Source organism: Sitophilus oryzae, unplaced genomic scaffold (assembly GCF_002938485.1).
Source record: "Sitophilus oryzae breed Bouriz unplaced genomic scaffold, Soryzae_2.0 scaffold_1396_pilon_pilon, whole genome shotgun sequence".
Lineage (NCBI taxonomy): Eukaryota > Metazoa > Arthropoda > Insecta > Coleoptera > Curculionidae > Sitophilus > Sitophilus oryzae.
Window position 1 is genome coordinate 11,368,451 of NW_022146055.1, and position 24,010 is coordinate 11,392,460.

At 30.4% G+C, this 24,010-nt stretch overlaps 1 protein-coding gene across 1 annotated transcript in view; it reads right to left on the reverse strand.

The window, feature by feature from the left end:
• The window catches only part of LOC115876044 (small G protein signaling modulator 1-like), a 118,676-nt gene that overhangs the window by 89,971 nt on the left and 4,695 nt on the right, over window positions 1–24,010 (reverse strand). Inside the window, exons 2-4 of the mRNA XM_030891717.1 lie at window positions 21,027–21,173; window positions 9,873–10,104; window positions 1,386–1,590 (exon numbers count right to left, since the gene is read on the reverse strand). Coding sequence (XP_030747577.1) covers window positions 1,386–1,590; window positions 9,873–10,104; window positions 21,027–21,173 — 584 coding nt within the window. The remainder of the gene's footprint in view (window positions 1–1,385; window positions 1,591–9,872; window positions 10,105–21,026; window positions 21,174–24,010) is intronic.

Genomic DNA, 24,010 nt, shown 5'->3' on the forward strand with positions numbered 1-24,010 from the left:
GATGAAGCTATTTTGGATTTTTGTACAATAAAGCGTTATTTGAGTTAATTAAAGAAAGCTATAAAGGTAACTTTAATTTTCTCCTTGGTATCCTTTTATTAAACCAATAAAACAGCCAGAAAAAAAGCAATTACATTCGATGCCGGGTTCTTAAAGTCAGCTAGTCGTAAACTGTCTAAACTTCTTCGACTTTAGTAAAAATATAGCTTAATTTCGAAACATTTTGATTAGATGGGGAGAAGTTTATATTAATTTTCGTTTCCATAACATTTAATTATAAAGTAACTTGCCTTACTAAGGAAAACCTCAGATTTGAAAATAATCCTTTGTTTATTCCGAGAACGAATGGTCCTCTTTTTTATATACAAATTAACGTTAAATAACGTCAGTACTAGTCTGGGGCTGATTAGAAAAACTACAACTGTTCTATAACTAAGATAGACTGCAATACACCTTCTACACTATTGGGAAAACAGTTCGAAGTACGTCAAGGTCGCGTTTGGTAGCCTAATTTTGTTGCAACTCGGCTTATCACCGGTTGTCTTGGCCTATTATCTTGACCTACTTTTATTTCTTAAAAACCCCTCGAAACTATTCGTGAAATTGCAGAGAAGGGCGTGAGGAGATTTTGTTTTGGCGTTTCCTGTTGTCTCGTTCAATTTCGTTTTATCTCGAGCTACTTCCATGACTTGTCGATTTCTATGCCCGAGACAAAGGACTTTTTTTCATAACTTTCAGTGAAAGGAGTAAACCCAGGCGTTTCTAAAATATATGTTGTTACGATATTTTGTTAATTACATCTCGTTTTATGTTGATATATATTTCACAAGATTAATATTTCAACACGCGTTTATAATATGTATAGTAGATATTTATCAAACAAAAATTTTCACTTAATCTGTAGAAATATAATAACAATATTTTTATTTTATTATAATGAAGTATATAAAATTGTATATTTTTGTGATTGTTTACCGCCTCAATTGATTAACATAAAAAATAGCATGTAAAATATGTAAAATAGCATGTGAAATTACCGAGGGGTGTCTCATTATTGGAATTACCTGTACATTTTTTTGGCAGTTGCTGGCAGTCATTGGCAGTCTTATGGCAGTCGCCTATAATAATTACATGGCAGTCATAGGCAGTTTTCTTCATAGTCATTGGCAGTCGCTTAGCAGTGGAAGGATATTTCGGCAGTACGTGTACATTTTTTACCCGAGTGAGACACCCCTCGGAAATTACCAAAAAAAAATGGCAACAATCGCAAACAAAAGGCACAAAGACCACAAATTATTAAAAGCGGACTTCAACCTAGATTATACATAATAATAATTTCATTTGGAAATAATATGATATATACTATAATAATTCAATGGACTCACCAATTCATCAGCAGGTGGATCTGTCCAAAACTGCTCAACGCTCTTGGTACGTGAGTAATCCAAAGCACACGGTCCGACCAAAAGAGAACTCAAAATTGTGCCATAATCTGGATCTGCTACCAAAGCATCTTTGTCGTAGTATTTGGGAGCGTTACTGACTAAATAGTCAATAATTTTCGATAGCTGCTTATCAAACAGTGCTAATCTGAAAAAAAATAGAAGCTTAAGAGAAAAAGTATAATTCGGTAGGATTAACTTGTTAATTTTAATAAAAACTGAAGCACACTGAAGCACAATGTTAGCCCGTATAATACAATATATGATAAAAAAAATCACATCAGCGATGGCTATGAAATGAAGATTCTGTCATTTTATATGTATAACTCTATGAATAAGAAGACTAAGGAAGGAGCATATCAAAAATCTTAGGTACACCACGATGGGCCTCAAATATGGCCGACTTAAATTCCGGTTTATCAGTGTCGTTCTAATTTTATTTAAAAAATGTAAAACTATGATGTAGGGTAGACGTGGGGTAGACTCAATAATTTGTTGTTTTATTTTACGTTGTGAATAAATGTTGGTAGTTATTAAAATTGTTATAAAAATATATAATTCTAATAAAAATAGATAAGTTATAATAAGTATTTATTAACACAAACATCCGATACGCTACTGAAGCAGGTAAGTCAAATTAGCGTATCTAAATTCTTTGACATCTAATCTTTGACAGTAATAAATAAAAGCTAAAATGCAAGAAAAATATATAATTTAGTTAATTTAAGTGAATTTCATAAATGATCGGTTTACTACACGTAAGTATATTATATAGTCACTTACTAGCGAAAAGTTGTTCCATTATTTCACTCAGTTTTTGCCGAGATTTTACCGCACGCTACACAACCAACTATTTTAGAGTCTTTTTCATAAATCGCGATAGTGTCACTGTTAATTTAAGTGCTGCCACAATTTCCATCTAGATTTACTACCTTTATACAACTATCAGTAGTAGAATAAATAATAAATAACATAAAATAAGCTCCGTAAAGACTGACAAATCCACAAAATTTCAAATCAAATTCAAATGTGTCAAATGAATCGTCAAACAGAACTGTCAAGGATCCCCACCCTAGAGTGCTTTTATGGTGCTTTTTCCGCCCACCATGCATGAATACATGGATAGCATTATGCTCCTTCCTTAGTCTTCTTATTCAAAGGTATAACTAGATGAGGATGACAACCAAGATTAACAAAGGTTATTTTGTGAAATAGCACAAGGCAATCAAGATCAAACGTTGTTGTGGCTTCAGAAAAATAAGTAAACATGAAAAAACTGATATAAAAACAGTTACCGATGGTAAATTAAATTGGCTGTTCCTCAAAGGGCGCATTCTCACAACTCGTCTACATATTTGTAACTGGTATACAGCGTATACAGGGTGCGTCGGGCATCTGTACAGAATTTCTAAGTTATTTGTTATAGGAAAGGAACTACGCCGCACTCCCGCCAAACCCTGTAGGCCAATAAAAAATACTTGCCAAGTACACGAGTCGTGAGAACGCACCAGAAGATTACACAAGAATATTTAGTTTTAATCATTGTCTAATATTATTAATTACAATATAGTAAAAACATATAAAACATTGACTAACTAGCGGTCTACCATTTATCGGCTTATAATCCACGGTATTGCGCCTCATAAACAAAATATGCACAAAATGATTTAAAAAATCGTCTAATTATTTATATGGTAATGTAACATTTATACTGTAGTCTGTAGCAAAGTTTAGTTTACGAATTTGTTTTGGTTGTTTAGTTTTAATTGTCTAAATCCCCGCATAATAAATACTAGTTGAATGGATTTATATCAAACCATCCTGGGTGCTAATAAAAGTATCGTTTGCAGACTTTTCTTAAGAACAATAAAAGAACATTGCTTTTAAATAATGTAGGTGGATCATACTTTTGTTGACATCGGGTTAATTAATAATTTTCACAAGCGGTTATATTGATAATATCATCAAGCAATACTACTGTTATACAGGGTTCTTCACCACATACGACACGGAGTATTGTAGCTAAACGATTAGATTTTTACAAATTGTAAGTTTTGGGTTCGTTGAAGGACTATTAGAGCTACAATTTAAAAATATTTTTACAAGATACAGAGTGTCCCAAATAAATAAAAAATGTCAAAGTTGTATTTTTTTAAATGGAACATCCTGTATATTATTACATTTTTAGTTTCTACGATTAAAATAAAGGTAAATTTGATAAAGGTTTATTACACTTAAACCTTACCGTTTTTGAAATATTTTCAATTTTGTGAAATTGCAGTCAAAATTTTAAGGCTTCATTTCTCCAAGGGTATCAGAGTTTTTAATACTAAAAATTTACTGAAGTTTATTTATTGATCAGTTATTGTGTTGCAATAATAAAAATTATACTACCTTATACAGAGTGTCTAAAATTTTATTTTAAATAATTACTAGCTTTAAACTGCAATAACTTGATTAATTTAAATAGAACACCATGTATATTTTATGAGAATCAGATGCACAATTTAATTATCTATCAAATTGTGTTATACCATTTTTACTTATCTCTTCAAGTTTCCGTATAAAATGCATTTTCTTGTAATTTAGAACTCATTTATCAATATACCCATGGAATACTTACATTTTAGATTATTTTTAAAGATGTACCAAATTTTTAGAGTACAGATACTAATATTATCGAAATAGTTTGTGGATTTCATTGAAATATAAAAAAAGCTGTTTAAATATTTGTTAAAGAGGACCAATTAATATGATTCCAGTATTCAAACTACATTAATTGACTGTTTGCGTTGTTAATAATAATTGCTCCAAATACTAAAAAACTGAATTTTGTATGTGTATTAGAGAGTGTGATAAAAAGTAACACCTTGAAAATGATATTTCATTTTTTGATAAATGCGTATTTATAACAACAGAGACATTCATTTTCATAACTTATTATTTTATTGATTTCTGATTCAAATCCACATTTATTTAGAATAATTTATTAACGAACATAATTAAGTATGTAATTAATTAGTATTTGGGCGGAAATAAAGGTGGTATATTTAATTAATGGTATACTTTTTTATAAAGATTTAAATAGTTTTCTTTTTGCATACAAATGGGCTAGTAATATTATCATTTTGTTAAAAACGATATATTACATTTTATACATTTGTTACTTTAAGAACAATCTAAAATGTCAATATTCCATGGGTATAGTGATAAATGAGGTCTAAATTATAAGAAAATGCATTTTCTACGAAAACTTGAAGGGATAGGTAAAATGTGGTATAATACAATTTGATAGACAATTAAATTTTGCATCTGATTCCCCTAAAATATACAGGGCGTTCCATTTAAATTAAACAAGATATTGCCGTTTAAATCTAGAAATAATTTAAAATAAATTTTTAGACACTCTGTATGAGGTAGTATTGTTTTTGTTATTGCCACACAATAACTGATCAATAAATAGACTTCAGTAAATATCTAGTATTAAAAACATTGATACCCTTGGAGAAATGAAGACTTAAAATTTTTACTGCAATTTCACAAAATTGAAAATATTTCAAAAACGGTAAGGTTTAAGTGTAATAAACCTTAATCAAATTTACCTTTATTTTAATCGTAGAAACTAAAAATGTAATAATATACAGGGTGTTCCATTTAAAAAAATACAACTTTGATATTTTTTACTTATTTGGGACACTCTGTATCTTGTAAAAATATTTTTAAATTGTAGCTCTAATAGTTCTTCAACGAACCCTAAACTTACAATTTGTAAAAATCTAATCATTTAGCTACAATACTCCGTGTCGTATGTGGTGAACAACCCTGTATAAGGCCGAAAACAAACATACCATATACAATGTTATATACTAATTCATTATAATAAAATTAAATCATAAATTTTTTGTAATTATGTTCCTTCAGTTTAAATGAAAAGTTTTGTTCCTAAATATCTACTATACATATAATAAGCGCGTGTTCAAATATTAATTCTGTGGAATATATATCAATATAACGTAGTCTAGGTTTACATATTTCACTGAGATTTATGAAAAAAAATCCTTTGCCTCCGGTACAGATACCGCCATGTTTTGGAAATAGCTCAAAACAAAACAAAATTAAACGAGGCAACAAAAAACGCCAAAGAAATCCCTTTCGTCCTCTTCAAGAGTAGTTTTAATTTGCTTTTAAGAATCGAAAGTAGGTCGAGGCAAACCGAAGTGGATCAAGACAACTGGAAATAAATCAAAATGCATTCAAAGTTGGGCGACGAAATGCAACCTTGGCATGTTTCGAATTGTTTCTGGCATAATGTGTACGCTGTTTAACACTATAGAAACACAAATTACATAACAAGCTCCAGAAAGAATTTTAGTATGTTAATAAACTTCTATAAATATTACAGACTACATATACAATGTATATGTAGTATTATACATCATTAGGAAAAATATGTTTGTATACCTAAAACATTTACAAACCCACAAAGTCAACATTGGAGCGGGATGTATTCATTTTCTTTTCCCATTATTACAATATATTGCGTGTTATAAAATAGACTATTAGCCAATTATAAAAATTGTTGGCCATACTGCAAAATGTGCGTCAGTAGTATGTGTAGGTCTAATATTGTTTTTGGAGGCAAAGGAATATCATTTCAAAACAAGCACACGCGTACCTATAACCGTATTATTTTTCAGATTCATTAAAAACAGTATGAGGATAAATTACAGAAAAATATTTTACATTCTGTGCATTTTGTATCTTTTTATTTTTTTAGAATAAAAAAGTTTTAGTTTAGCAGAAAAGTTTGAATAGCGTTACCAATACAACTAAAATAAAAAAGTGACAATAAATATAAAAAATCTGCCCAAAAATATCCAGTCCAAACATGTACGATCCATTTTATATTAAGGGGGTTTTTTCAAATTTTATTTTCACAGAGTAAAAAGTATTTTACTGTGCGTGTCTGTTGTACTAAGAAGTAGGGGTTATCTGTTCTAAGCGGCATTTTTATGGTAATTTTTTAATTTTATAACATTTTTAATATTCAATAGTTCTAAAATAAATATTCAAGTGCAAGAAAATTTTGCTATAACTATATAAAATAATATCGAGAATGAGAATGTAATCTATTACATAAGGGACATGCATATCGACGCTTTGTCGAAAAAATTGAGTTCTGCCTGTTTTGCATTAAGATCTGTTTCTAAGGAGCTTAACTTGTCAGTAGCTAGAACTGTTTATTATGCACTTTTTGAATCGCACCTCAGATATGCCCTTCCATTCTGGGGTACGTGTTGTGCGACTCAATTTGACTGCATTTTCAAGATCCAGAAGAGAGCTGTTTGATATTCACTGGGACTAAACAGCAGAACTCATTGCCAGGACTTTTTTAAAAAAATAATAAATTATTAACTCTTCCTTCCTTATTTATATTTGTGAATCCGTTTTCCTAATAGGGAAGCATGTATCAGCTTCTCAAGAAAGGCGATCTCACACTTATCCACTCAGGAACGTGGAGCAAGATCTTTATCTACCTACCCCACGCTCAGAGTTAGTTAAAAGTTCAATATTATACAACTCGAAAAAATTGCACAATCACCTGCCATTCGCAAAGCATTGAAATCTTATTTACTAGGCTTTCTACGTCATAAATGACTTATATTTTGATAATCGAATTTGATCTTGTAAACACTGGCCTAATGTTTGCTATTACTATATTTACCAATGACATTGAGGTAAATTTATCAAGAGGTCATTGATATTTAGTATAAACTTACTAAATATTTTTTAATCTTATTTTTATTTTTTTATTCTTTGACACTGTAAACATTTATAAATGTTTATTTTAAACAATAAGACTCACAATGTTATTTGTATAATGTTTTGTATTCTCTCTTGTTTGTTTGTTTACTTTGTTTGTTTACTTTACCTTTGTCTACAAATTGTAAAAATTTTCGACAATAAAGGCATTTATTTATTTATTTTTATTTCACGGTGCTGACTCATTTTCCCCACTAATGACATAAAATATATAATATACTTTATATAAACCCTATTGTTGGATTCTATCCCTTCCTCCCCTCCTTTACCCGAAAAACCTTAGTGGGTACGTAGCCGTAGTCGAGTACGGAGAGAGACAAGATCGGCCGAGTACACAGTGTACACCTCCAAGCGCGCGCTATCCTCAAGTGTTTTGTTCAAGCAAAAAATCAACAGGTACGAGTCCAGAACGGGAGAGAGAAAACAAAGCAATAAAAAAAGATCAGTGGTTAGAAATATAGTAGAACCGATTGAAAAGGAAATTAATAATGTTGTCATGACTAGTCTAAAAATTGACACCAACAATCCAATAATGTTAAAAAAGATAATGAATAATATTATCAGACAGGACTTGAACATATAAATTGAGGTTAAGGCTATGCAGAAACTGGGCGATAGAACTTGTTTAATTGAGTTTGGGACAAAATTTACAGAACGAAAAATTAATGAAGAATAAATACAAATTAAAATATAGGAAAAACTAACGAATATTTATAAGCAATGACTTAACCAAGGGGAAAGATATCTACAGCAACAAAATAGGATTAAGAGACAAGGAAGAAAGCAACAAGGGTAAAGGGGTTGTTGAGGAGTTGTAAACAGGGTTGTGAAAGTGAGCTTTACTAAAATTTCAATAAACGGCAAAAAATGGGAGTAGGACAAATCTAGTAACAGACTACCGAAAATACAGCCAAAAACTAATCGGCAAAGAAATAGTGCAGGATCTTTGTTTGAAGGACGCGGCTATGACACAGATGGAAAATACAAGACAAAAAAATAGAGGTTGGAAAATAGCAACTTGGAATGTCAGAGGGCTAAACGGTAAAGAGGAAGAGATAGCATTGGAATACGAAAAAGCAAAACTAAACGTATAGTTACGGAAACTAAAAAGAAAGGGTGCAGATGTGAAGAATTAAACGGAGGTCACTGGACTCAGTGGTGTCAACCAAGAGACCTGCAAAGGCAGGCGTGGGATATATTAATAAGAAAGTAGGAAGGAAATCTGTTGCAGATGCAAATGGAAATTTATATCAGAAAGAATACTATTGATGTTGAAACTGATATTGAAATTCTGGTATCCATATGGTCTAAATGACGACAGTAAGGTAGAGAAACACAATAGACCCTTGCGGCCGCAATGGAGGATCCCACCTGGGATCCACTCTTAATCTAACTCTAACACTAGAGACTATACAGGTGTCCCATTTTCGTCTGTTTTGTAGGGTTTCTCTTCATGAGTAGGGTTACAAAGATGCGGTTATTACATTACTGTGCTACTTGTTTATGAAACTATAAAACTACTTGTTTATGAACTATGAAACTATGTTCGAAAATGTTGCAATTTTTGAACCCCGTCAACTCGTCGTATCTCGATATCTCATAACTAATCGAAAAGATGAAAACTGAGTCCCATAAAGTTTTTCACGTCGAATTCAGTAGCGTAACCAGATGTTCGCTCAATCTTGAAATATTACCCAAACTTATGTTTTAATCTGTATATTATTTTTTATATTGTATTACCCTTGTTATGAGCTGTCTCAAAATATAACATACTCTATACTTATTTTCATAAACATAATAGAACCCCCTGTATATTATTGCATATTTCAATTATACCTTCAATTCTAAGCAAAAAATCGAAATATGTACCTCAAACCAACCGTTTCCGAGTTATTGACTTTTGAACATATCACTTAAAAAATTGATTTAATTCATTTCGATATGTTCAGTTTCATTTAATGATATAATTCTGCCGAAACTGTGATACTGTTGTAATGGGTATTTAAATGCCTATTAGATACTAGTAAATTTAAGTATACAGGGTCGGTCAAAAAGTTGTGGCACATCAATTTTTTTTTTTTTAATGAAACCCCCTGTATGTTATTGCATATTTCAATGCTTCCTCCAATTTTAAGCAATAATCGGAATATACAATGTTCATAAATTGAAGAATTGAAATGTTAAATGAAAATTTTGAAACTTCCAGGCTTGATATAATCTCATTTTATACATCCATAAATACTAACTTGAGAAATAATGTCAAATACTATTAAGTATCACAGTTTCGGCAGAATGGCATCGTTAAATGAAACTAAACATATCGAAAATAATTAAATCAAATTGTTTAAGTGATATTTTCAAAAGTCAATAACTCGGAAATGGTTGTTATGAGCTTTCTCAAAATATAATATACTCTATACTTATTTTCATAAACAAAATAAAAAATACATTAATTAATTTTGTAACATAGTCAAGCGGTTTAAAATAGGTAATCAAAACAATTGATTAGGTAATTTATTCGTCGTCAAAAAGTAAACCAAGTACCTATTAAAAAATAAAACTAAAACATTTCAAAATTCATGGAATAATTACAGACTAAGTTCGTACCTTATCCATAAATAACGAGGTAATGGACTGGTAGGAAACGAAAGATTTTTCTTTAATGTAGGTTTTGTAACACTATCGCTGCTGCTGCTAGACCTTCTGTTAGGATCCACATTTTCAATTTCTTGTACCTTTTTTGATATCCTGTCGGCCTCAGCACAATGTTTAGCTATTTTGTGCAAAAGTGCGGTAGTAGAAGAGGTCTTAAATAGACCTAAAGCCCTTCGTCTTAAACCTGAAAAAAAATTAAGTATTAACTCACAAGATCAATGTCACATAAAGTAAATTCAAAATTATATTCAGTGAATCAGTAATAATAGAAATATTATTAATATCTTCTATAGTAAAAATTGAGCTACTAGTGAAACAGGTAAAATGATTTGGTCATCTAATTTTTACTAACAAAAATAGTACTAGTTTCTGTCATGAATATTAGCGCCTAATATCCTTAGAATTAAGGTAATTTGAAAATGAAAAGTGTATCATAAATTTATCAATTATGTTAAAAAATAATACAATAAAATATAATTTATTGTAATCTCAAAACATTCTCCGATGCACGCCATCAATCATATCGACATTGACACTAAAGTCTATAAACCTGACTGAATAATATTTAGGCAAGAATGTTTAAATTTATTATATAATTTAAGATACTGAGCAGCACATTATAATTATTGTACATTTTACTTTATAGAGCAAATGATTGTAACAGATATTTTATTTAGATTAAAGCTGCAAAAATTAGTCTAAACCGAATTTTATTATGGCTATGTTGGTCACATTGCGTCGCGATCAGCAATGTTGTCCTTTCTTATTTGACGATTATCCTAGTGTCAGTCATTATTTTGTATAATATCGTGTTGTTGTTGAATCTTTGTGAGTAATTCTCGGGTTTTTGCCTATTTTCATAGAATTTTTAAAAATGGCACTTTTAAGCACATACAGTTCTTTTATCTTAAAATTATCTAATTTCAAAAGTATTATATTAAATCTGATTTTTCGTGTGGTGAATAAGGCTGTATACCTTATTCACCACACGATTAGATTTTTAGAAAGTGTGAGTGATGGGATTGTTGAAGGACTACTAAAGCTACAATTTAAAATTATTTTCAAAAGATACAGAGTGTCTCAAATAAATAAATATCAAAGTTATATATTTTTTTAAATGGAACACCTTGTATATTTATACAACTTTAGTCTCTACGATTAAAATACGACTAAATTAATTAATTACGGTTTACCGTATTATAATCTTACCGTTTTTAAAATATTTACAATTTTGTGAAATCTCTTCAAGTTCTCGTAGAAAATGCATTTTCTTCTAATTTAGACCTCATTTATGCATACCCATGGAATATTGACATTTTAGATTATTTTTAAAGATGTAACAAATTGTTAAAAATACTCTGTGTCAAATGAGGTGAATAATCCTGTATAAAAATCACATTTAATAAAATACTTTTAAAATTAGATATTTTTTGTTACTTTCAAAAACGTCTGCTATCCGCGATAATCGTCTGCCATTGTTATTTTTATACAGGGTGGCTATGATGTATGGAAACGGTCGATTATTAGGTAAAATATACAAGGTACCGCATTTATAGAGATTTTAAATGTCTATTTGCGAGTAATAAATTTATGTATACAGGGTCGGTCATAAAGTAGTGGGACATCAAAGTTTCATTTTTTAAATAGAACCCCCTGCATATTATTGCATATTTCAATTCTTCCTTCAATTCTAAGCAAAAATCGAAATACACACAATGTACCTCAAACCAACCCTTTTCGGGTTATTGACTTTTAAACATATCACTTAAAACATTGATATAATTTATTTCGATATGTCCAGTTTCATTTAATGATGCCATTCTGCCAAAACTGTGATACTGTTGTAATGGGTATTTACATGGTAGACCTATCAGACCTAGGAGACATATCGCCGTCAGACATAACGGCCTATGTTAAAAGGCTTGAGGGTGAACTTTGACGCTCTTTGTATATTAGAGCTTGTAGAAACTGAGCAACAATAGGCCCTCGCAGCCGCAGTGGAGGGTACCATGGGACCCACTCTTAGTCAAATACAAAATACAATACAATGGGTATTTAAATGCCTATTAGCTACTAGTAAATTTAAGTAAACAGGGTCGGTCAAAAAGTTGTGGCATCAAACAACATCAAATTTTATTTTTTTTAAATAAAACCCCTTTGTATATTATTGCATATTTCAATTCTTCCTCCAATTTTAAGCAATAATCGGAATATACAATGTACACAAATTGAAGAATTGAAATGTTAAACGAAAATTTTGTAATTTCTAGGCTTGATATAATCTCATTTTAGACATCCATAAATACGAAAATTTTGTAATTTCCAGACTTGCTATACTTTCATTTTATACATCTATAAATGCTAACTTGAAAACTAAGGTCAAATACTATTAGGTATCACAGTTTCGGCAGAATGGCATCGTTAAATGAAACTGAACATATCGAAATTAATTAAATCAAATTGTTTAAATGATATTTTCAAAAGTCAATAACTCGGAAACGGTTGGTTTGAGGTACATTGTGTGTAATTCGATTTTTGCTTAGAATTGAAGGAAGAATTGAAATATGCAGTGATATACAGGGGGTTCTAATTAAAGAAATTAAACTTTTATGTGCCACGAGTTTATGCACGACCCAGTATACTTAAATTTATTACTCGCTAATAAATATTTAAAAATCCTATAACTTTTGTATTTAACTTTTTGCGGTACCTCCTATATTTTACCTAATAATCGACCGTTTCCATACGTAACAGCGACCCTATACCGGGTGCGTCTCAAAAGTGGCTCACCCCTATAACTTTTTTATTTTTTCAGATACAAAAACGAAATTTGGTATGTTAGTATATGACATAAATTAGGATTGATTGACGTATTCAATTGTTTTTGGTCACTTCCTGTTTCACCGGAAATGACTACAACTTTTGATTTTTAAATAGCATCCTCGGTATTTTTTTACTTTATTCAATAGAAAATGACCTTCTGAATAGAATGACATATCATATGTCAACTTTTGACATTCCCGCTTGATAAAAAATTAAAATTAAGTTAATTAAAATGTATTTTAAAATTCAATCTAGAGTGCCATGGCTATGTTAAAAATACTAATTCTTAATCAAGGATGAGCCTTGGAAAAATAGATTTGATCGTCTAATGTTTTTAGTGTCTTGTCCTGACCAGTTAGAAAATGCACAAATTCTATTTTTAATCATATCTCAATTTTTTCAAAGGGAACGAAGGTGGCTCATTAGCGTATTTCGAAAAAGCATTTTTTACGAGTAATTTGATACCACACACTTGGTATTTCGAGTAAAATTTTCGTTAGAAACCACAAGTTATAATTTCAAATAGACCATATGCGAAATGTCAAAAGTTGACATATGGTATGTCATTCTATTCAGAGTGTTATTTTCTATTGAATATAGTAAAAAAATACCAAAGGTGCCAACCAAACTAAACCAAAGGTGCTATTGAAAAATTAAAAGTTGTAGTCATTTCCGGTGAAACAGGAAGTGACCGAAAACAAATAAATACCTCCTAATCCTAATTTATGTCATATACTAATATACGAAATCTCGTTTTTTTAACTGAAAAAATAAAAAAGTTATAGGGGGTGAGCCACTTTTGAGATGCACCCGGTATAATAATGGTTATGTATTGTAACATTTATAAACGGCAGCTTTGATAAAATACTTTTATGGTTGGTGAAATTTAGACCCTTTGCGCACCCAAGTAGCTCAAGGATCCACCTCGCTGGGCTTAGCGAGACTCCATCTCATGGTTGACGGGTACGAGACTCACTAGACAAAATTTCAGGTTTTATAAATTACATATATATAGGTTGCAGCTGCCACTGGCTCTTAGACTATAATGTATAAAAAATTTTATCGGTTATACTAATGATATATTACAATCTCTATAATTTTAGAAATGTACATAAATATGCTCATTTTAAAGCATTCTTAGAACTTCAATAATCTTAAATGTCTAGAGAACTAAATACTGAAAAAATAATTTAGTTATGAATTTTTCACTAATAAATTTATTACTCACCATAAATATTAACCTAATATTCTTTAAATAATTATACAAAGAAAATCAAATCATAAATTTTTCAATTGTGATAAAAATAGTAAAGGAGTATAAAGAACAATTTCTATAACTTATGGATTTCTGAGTACATATTTACATCTTTAAAAGCAACACTAACAAACAGTCTCCTTAAATAAAAATTTTAAAGAAAAAATGCAATATACTTTATAATTTGTTAAAATTTTAATTTGTAAAAAATATAGTAATTTACACCATTTTCTGCATATTTATATATAATATAATTTAAACTCAACGTAGCAAAACTTTTCTATATATTTACATAAATAGTTTTCCTAGCTATTTTCACAAAATAAATAATTAATCAACTTTCCTTTAACCCTAGTTAACTCTAGTTAATTTACAATGTATGTGACAGCTGACGGTCATGCGGCAAGTATGAGTAATTTCACAATTTCGTAAAGACGTAATAATGAAAATATACAATGTCTCATCAATAATCTCGCATCCTAGAGATAAGCGAGCGCCACATCGTTTAACTAAGATGATCGAGCATAAACAGCTATATCAAGATTAATAGTCCAAGATTAATTTCCAATGTACTAGTTAATAAATAATAAGTATATGATATTTTTCTTTTGTTTTGAAATATACATTTGCTACATTAATCATCTCTATGGTTAATATGAAGGTTCATTACTCATTTTAATTTTCTTTTCCGTTTCCTGTAATATTCTTTATTGAAAAAAAAAATACTCTGAAAAGACTTGATAAATTGATACACTTTTTTATTTTTTAACAATTTAGGTTCGCATGAGAGAAACGTAATATATTACAATGTATAAATATACTTTCTGGAATATAAGTATGTCTAATAATAAAATTTTTACATAACCTTAATAGGTAATGTGAGAATCAGTATTTTTCTATTTTCTTATTTTTTTATTATATATGTAATGTATCCTTATGGGTATGAATAAAATGTGTATAACAGTTGGATGAAAATATTAAAAGGTCTCAAAATAAAATAATATATGGTTCATTTTTCTTTCATTAATGTATTGATTTAAGTGCTATCAGAAAACGAACAAAAAGCACAAAATTACACAAAATAAAAGATAAACTATTAATTGTTTTTGTAATATACTTAAATAAAATACGTAATATAATTATAAAATAATAAGCAAAATAATAAATTTCGCCATATGTATTGCTCTTTTCCATGTAACTTAAATTATCCCAAAAACATTTTAAAATTAGATATAGCTATATAAATGCTTATAAACCATCATACGTATGCAAAATATTTATTAAACATTAGAAGTTTATAAGATTTGTATATGCAACTACAAGATATAATTTATATTTATGATATTGAAATTCTTATAACGTGCAAAGAATGTGCGTAAACAATTAAATTATCATTATATAAAAATGGACGAATTTTTATACAACAGTTCAGTATCAATAATAGTTCTAGAAATTTGTAAAGAACTTTTATACGATTGTTTTATACAGCTTTATGCCATTCTTATAAAATGGTTTTTAGAAAAAAATCAGTATTTTGAACCTACCTTCCGTATTTTTAATGTGGTAGTGTAAAAATTAAAACTAATTTACATTTCTACCGCATTTCTCAACCATGATTTGTGTGTCGTACGAAAAACTTGCTTATAGAAAAGCTATCAAGAATTGAGTCCTCTACAATAAATATGTCACTTATTATTAGATAATTGCATCCTGAAAAAAACATATACAAACAGCGTAAAAAACTTTCGACTCTCTAATTTTTTTGATCCTGAGAGCATAAAGAATAATTTTAATTAAAGTGATTGGGCTAAATAATAAAATTTGTGTGATAACAAAAAATGTTAATATTCATAATCTTTTTCTACTCAAGGCACAACGTGCTAGGTAAAAAACGCTGGCATGTGAAAGACGCCAGTGTTTTTTTTGTAAAACTCCAAAATCTGTAAACAAAACTGCTTACAAGCTAGTATATACGCTGAGCTCATGGTACAATGAATACAAGGTATGATCGATAGCGGCACCAATTTCGTTCAGTTCGCGCATACCACCTATGACGTCACTAGGAAAATAATGAATAAATAAAAAATAAAGAAATTTGACAGGAGATCTGCATTTTTTGTATTTTTTAGGGTTATTTTAGTTAAGAATTGTTTATTTTTTCTGACTTTTTAGTTAGTTTAATTTAACAATTACTAAAACCAGCAGTTCCAAAAATATATTTAAAAATAAAAGATAAAAATCCAAAAATATTAATTATTTATTAACATGGATTTGGACGGTAATAGGTAAGAATACTAAATTTATTTCTATATTCGGTATAAAATTGCTTATTAGGTTTTTAGTTTGCGATGTTTGTGAAATTTATTATAATTAGTAGAAGTAATTCCAAGGTGGAAGTTTATTATAATTAGTGACCTGTGCTTCTTTTTATATGTAGATGTTTTAGGTTATGAGAATAAATCGGTTGAACGAAACCCAAAATTTAGAGGAAGTACTTGCATACCCAGAATATGCCCATCAAGGATTATAGCTCAAATTTCCGTTAATGGTAGGCGATTATTCAATACAAATTAACTTTTTAAGTGACTGAAATATTAAATAGATTACAATATGGTATATCACTGTAAAAATATATTACTTTTAGGTACAATTAGGGCCCGATACATTTCAAAAAGTAGAATATTACTTTATATTAAATGAGGTATTGTACCAACAATCAATTTATATTAATACCGGAGATTAAAAAATAACAGAATAAATAGATCCTTTTTTATACTACAAAAATAAACTATAGAATTCAACAGTATTTAAAAAATTAAATAAAAAAGTTATGCCCCGGCCGAGATTCGAACTCCGGTCTTTCGCTTCCTAGCCTGACTCTTCTCTCACTGCTCCACAGTAACTTGCTTAGCGATAGTTCAATGACGGTATATAAACAAAAAAACAGGTTCATTACAATATCTTGACGATTTGAATTGGCGCGCGGAGCATGCTGACCAATAGCGCCTGTTATCACCTGTGACGTAGCGACCAACCTGCGCAATATCATACCTTGTTTTCTTTGTACCATGCGATGAGCTTATACAATGACTACATATAATGTCAAACAAATATGTCAAACAGATATGTCAAATATACATATATGTCAAACATATATGTCAAACCTAAAGGTGTCACAAAATATTGCTGGGTTGTGGCTTGTTTAAAATATGTAACAATTTATCAGCTCCGCATTACTACCAATATTAATTAGCCTTATTAAAATTTAATTAGTTATTAATGCGAATCCAACATTTCAATCATATTCGTTTGCCCTGGTCATTAAATCTCTAAAATGAATGCTGCAAAATAATTATTAAAAAATACGTTTTTATAGAAGATAATTCGACATTTTCCATAAATGTTTTCAGATCAATACAAAAAAGTATTATAGAGAAATTTCTGTAATTCAGTTAACTATTATTATGTTTGACGTTTTTCACGTTTTTTCGGAATATCTGATTACCAATTTAATGAGTATTTATTTGACATTTATTTGCCTATTATATATATTTTACTATAAAAGCTTTTTAGAGCAAAAAAGAATTTCAATCGTTTACTCCACACATCTACAAAACTATAAATAAAAATATATTTTTTTACCTTGCACTATTTTGCTGAGTTTATATTTGATTTAAAAAATCTATCTAAATTATACCAAAATATTTATATAAATTTATACATTTCTATTTTAAATATATTATGTTACATAAAGTTCATACCAAATAAACTTTTAGTCACGTGATTAAGCTTGACCGGCACAGCGTTGCCCACTTTTATATATTTTCTTTTAATCTAAATATTTTAAGAAACAAAAATAAATTAATTATAAATATATAAACAGTTATTATTTACATCAACAAAACTCACCTTCCTAACAGCACTTAAGGAACACAAAGGGACATTACTACCGCTTTCCCGTTCAAAATATTCTAATAAAGTTGCAATGCATTTTTTACAGCTATTGAGATATCTTGTACACTTCGCAATAAAAGAGGTTCTAAAAAGTACAATGTTCGATTGCAAGGTCTGCTAGTAAACAAGTTTTAAGCTTAAAGTATCACAACACTATTTATTTAAACTAAAAACTCATAAACCAATGACAATGTCAGGAAATAAATAAATTAATTCGGCAACTTGCCATTTATTACAGCAGAGCTACCACCTGAATCATTAGTAAGGATTGGATAATTTTTTTTTATGCAGCATTAAAAAGAGTAAATGGTATATTGTTTTATTGGGAGTAAAAATGACATACTATGTGGCGAGGATGTATGTTTGACATACAGGCGAGCCACAAGTCATTTTTACTCCGAATAGAACAGGCTATTTTTTTTAAACCGCCACAAATAATTTTTTAAACAATTTCATACTGTTACGTTTTTCGTCGGTTCCGTGTGGATAGAAAGTCACAATTTATTTAAACACAATTTATTTACACTAAGAAACAAACAATAACGATTAAAAGACTTAAAGGACTATTTATAACTTATTTATAATTTATCTAACTATTTATCTAAAAGGAATTTATATTAAATTTAGCGCGGCGATAGTAACTGTACGCGTCGCCTGGTTGTTTTTCTCCATCTTCTTCAGGCTTCAGGCGTTGGCTTATGAGTACGTTGGTATATGAGAGCAACAGACAATCCAGATTTGTCTCGACAATTCTTAGCCGCGTTCTTCGTCTCACCAGCTTCTTATTCGTTCTAGAACGTCGGCGTCGCCGGGCGTATGAGTCATAACCGAGTGGCCAGACCTAAGGCCGAGTTCACACGGATCTAGAGATGGGCGGTTATTGGTAAAAAACCGGTTATAGGTTAACCGGAATTATCTTTAAAAAATAATAACTTGACAAAATTAACCGACACAAATTAACCGGTTATTCAAATAACCTAACCTAGCAAAACCAGATATTTAGTTTTCCTATAGGTTTACTTACCTCTACACACCACAGGTCTACTTCAAATTTAGATAATAAACTTAGTTAAATCGCATGATTAAATAGAGATTGTAGCAATGTAAGTATGTATATGTACAAAATGAATTTAAATAAAAATGCTAACCTCACTTTTTTGAGTAGACATGGATATGATATTAAAACTAGTAATTACTTAACGTTCAAATAAACTACACAACTCACAAGTTCTACAATCTACAACCAAGTTATTTTAATCAAATACCAAAGAAAAATAAAGAGATTAAAATGAATAAATAATGAAAGATTATCTTCATTCATTACTTGAACTTCAATTTTGTATTCTTAGTCTAAGCTTCAAGAGAGACTTCAAACTACAAATAAAATATATTTACGGTGAAACGTGGGTGAAACTGGGCGAAACCATGGAAAACTTTTGAAGAACCGTTGAAAATCCGTTAAAGTTGGTTAAAATTTAAATATAGAATTTAGAGAATCTATTTGAAGTTAGGTTCGTATCACTTGGCTAGCTGGTGGCTAGTAGTAGTCTATGGCATTAGTACTTTGTTTTACGGCCTGACCTGTCAGGGCCATTCGGCCGTTGTTTTGATTATTATCAGGGTTCGCCTGATGCCTGATTTAATTTTGACATTTGATGTTTGATGTCATATATTTTCGTTTTGGGAGCGGGAGATGGGGGGGGGGATCTCCCGTTATCGTCAAAATATCGGGAAGATCCGTGCCGTTCGCTTCTTCGAAATTTACGATTCAAACAGCTAATATTTAATTGTTACTTGTTTTAAACCAGTACGATTTTTTTTAAAATAACCGGCTATAGGTTATTGAACGTAATGCAAGGTTATTAGGTTAACTGGTGAAAAAAAAACTACCTTTAAATAACCGGTTATTTTAGAGGAAAATACCGGTTATTCAAAAAACCGGTTACTTCTGCCCATCTCTACACGGATCCGCAACACTGCCTCCTCTAAGATACATGCTCGTCGCGAGATGTGCACGGTGAATGAAGGTAACGTGACATTTTTTATTGCAGAGCTGCCACCTGAATCCCCAGCGGGAAATTTAAATTCCACTTAGTCAGCACGGCACCGAATATGTCCATGGTTGGCAACAATTAATTTAAAAATCGCGCCCTCGATCACGTAACTAATAGTTTATTTGATATGAACCGTATGTGCATACGTGCAATTATTGGAAAAATAATAAATGAATAGTTTATTAACTTTAATTTATTCATTTACATTAAATTTGATGGTTTTTAATAAACAGGTGTGTTTGTTTTTTTTTTCAAAATGTATTTGCTTATTTTTTGATTGTATACAAAAATCAAAATATATTATTAAGCCTTATAGTTAATATGCCTTCATGCGATTCGTCGATCCTATTCGTTAAGCCCCATACTCACTATAACCCGATAGCAACTATACTATATGATGAGTCGATTTGATGCGTCAATGCGATGCATTGTGCGGTTCGGTTTAGCGAACCGCATCATACCCGCTATGCGTGCATTGACTCATCAACACATCAAGGCATAATGTGTATGAGGCTGTACGGACTTCTGTTTACGAAATATTAATTTATTTGAATTAAATAAATTATTTCCGTAAACAAATATTGTTTTGTTCTAACAAATTATAACAAAATAAATACATCAGAAGGATACAAATAAGTTTCTCAAAAAAATACAATTAAATATTTCTTTCGACATTATCATAGCTATATTTATTCACTTATTCTCATTTTTTTTTTCAAATTAAATTATTTGGTTGTTCAGTGTAAATTAAAAGAAACCGTTAAAATTGTCGGAACATATATTTAGTCCTAATTCCTAATTAAACTAATATGGTATGAATGAAAATATAACCAAATTAAAATTAAATTTATGAATCCTATCTATTTAAAGTATAATAAAATGCGCCTTTAAAAGAAAAACAATTTCCAAAACCGAATTTTTTAGAATTATTAATACGGCAAAGTAAAATTTCCCTTGAGATACTTATATTAAAGTGTATACTTAATCCCAACAAGTAATAAATGGGAAAGAATTCTTTACCTTGGGATAAACAATTTTCCACGGCTCCACATAATGATGTCACGGATCCGCTTTCTTCGTGGACGAATTTTCGAGTGACAGACTCTTCCATCACCTGTTTTACTTCCTTCTTTACAGTAGCTATGAGCCTTTCCTTGTAATCCTTCTCTGTAACAATAAATAAAAAATAAATTATACTGCAAAAGTACAAAGGAAAATGCAAGAAGAATAATTAGAAAAGATATTAAGAATATAAAAACCAATCTGTTTTGGCATACAGGTTGTGATTCTAGGATGTAGAGGTTCGATAAGAAGGGAAATTCCAGTTCCAAGGGGGTGAAACCACCCCTCAAATATTACAATATTTTTTATTTAAAAAATGGTCAAGTTTCCGAAAAAACGCTTAAACACGTATATTTTATTTTGTTTTTTTTTAATAATTTAATTTTTTTTTAAAAATGTATACAGGGTTTTTCGAAAAATCTGGTCATTGATTAATCACGATCCTGCTTAAAGCGCTTGACGTAAAAAGCTTATTTTTGGAAAACGGATTGACTTTAGGGTGTAGAGGTTCGATAAGAAAGGATTTTTCGAAACTAGAATTCTAAGGGGGTGAAACCACCCCTCAAATATTAGAATATTTTTTTATTTAAAAACCGGTGAGTTTTTCGGAAAAACTCTTAAACACGTATATTTTATTTTGTTATTTTACATCATTTAAGATTTTTAAAAATTTATACAGGGTGTATACAGGTTACCATTGAGTAATCACGATTCTGCTTAAACTGCTTGATGTTTAAAACTGATTTTTGGCAAACGGATTGACTGTGGGGTGTAGAGGTTCGATAAGGAGGGATTTCTCGAATCACAAATTCCAAGAGGGTGAAAACGCCCCTCAAATATTACAATATTTGTTATTTAAAAAACGGTTAGTCTTTCGGGAAAACGCTTGGACACGCATAATTTATTTTGTTTTTTTTTAAATCATACAGGGTGTTCCAAAAAGTTGGGTATTCTGCTTAATCTGCTTGACGTAAAAAGCTTATTTTTGTCAAACGGATTTTTCGAAAATCAAATTCCAACGAGATGAAACAACCCCTCAAATATTACCAAGTTATATAATAATATCGCCATATTGTTTTTTCTCATGCTGACATAAATGTGAGAAAATGTTATCCAGTTTGTATGTTAATGGAAATTCTTGCTTTGCTTTATCATCACCATTACAAATGATTAATTCGACGCGAACGAAGTCGCGCCGCAGGGTTGCCACAAGCTACACAATTGTGTATTTTGCTACACATTTGCTTCCATGACTGCACAGCTACACCACAATGGCCTGTGCTACACATTTTGAGAATTCACATATTTATTATAAAAAATAATACCAGAACAGTAAATCAGCTGACAAAAGCTGTTTTTTTTTGCGTTTAAGTTATCTAAGTTACATTAAAAGAGGCCTCAAGTGAACTTTAAATTTTGAACTGACAAATATCATTTTCGGTCATCTATTGGTCGAGTCAAAAACGGTAAAGAGACAGGATTGCTTAATTCCTTAAATAATACATAACACGTACTTTGGCCAAATTCAGAGGCCAAATTTCACTGTAGTTCGGTCCACTGATTGGCATACGTGAATAATATTCAATTCCTATTTCACTTTTCCTCCCATATCAGCAAGGACTGCAGTTTCTATGGACAAATTTGGCCGATTAAACAGTCCTGAATTGTTTACAGTTTTTAAACAGACTTTTTAACCGGTCTAATTTTTCCATAAAATCGTTAGTTTCACGACATCAATTTTGACGTCATTGCAATATTTGCTGGCATGAGAAGAAATGAAATGGGAAATGAATATATTGACGTATACAAACGAGTGGAACTGAGACTCTTATCGAGACTCGTAATTATGCTTTAAAATTTGGCGATTTTACGTCTTATTCTTGGTCTTATTGGATAGTTTACAATTATTTGTCATGGATTGCTACACAATGCTACACATTTTTATGGTCAAATTCTGCACATTCAAAAATTTTCTTGTGGCAACCCTGAGTCGCGGGTACATGGCGCTTTTAATTAGTATATGCGTAATTAGTATAATATGTTATATCCCAATAATGAACAACTTTTTCACACCTTTTTTTCAGTGCCTTAAAGTTCCCTCTGCTAGAGTAACTGCCCAACAGCTCACAGACAATTTTTTTCAATAACAGTGACATTACATAAATCATAAACACTATTGCATAAGTCTGTTGACTGGGACCAAAATCAAAGGCATGGTTTTAATGTTAAAATTACGAATAAATGTTAGCGTCTTCAAAAGCAAATACCTCCAAAAAAATAAAGCTATTGAGATCAACCACAAAATAAACTATCGAGAAATTAATGATGCAGCTAGATAAAATGATTTTCAAATTTCTTGTTTTTTTGACATACCCCACAGGTGGTATAATAATAATAATAATAATTAAATAAATAATTGGCTTTCATTTTTAATTTGGAAAGAGATACTAAAAAGTCAAATAATTCAGCTACAAATTGCTTAAAAGATTATCAAAATTGGTCCGCTAGAACACAATATACAGGGTGTTCCAATATTCTCTGGATACTACGTATTTTTGGTATCAAAATATGGGTGTTCCAATATTCTCTGGACTACTACGTATTTTTGGTATCAAAATATTTAAGTTCATTGGACACAATTTACATCTATGCAAAAGTGCTTCGTTTGTCCGTTATTCCGATTTGAATGAGATTTTGGGTATCTATATTTTGTAGAGAATGTAGAATGAGTAAGAGGGGGGTTAAACACTGCGACCTTAAAGATCTATTGTGCCCCCCTTCCTTGAGTCATCACACAATCTGTACACATCACACAATCATCACACAAAGTTGTAGAGGGGACAGGGTATTTCCCATCCTCCTCTGACAACAGTTCTTCCTCCGAGGGTACACACCCTTCCACGGTTGGAGTTTGGCCCTCCGTGCTGCTCTTCACAGTCGGG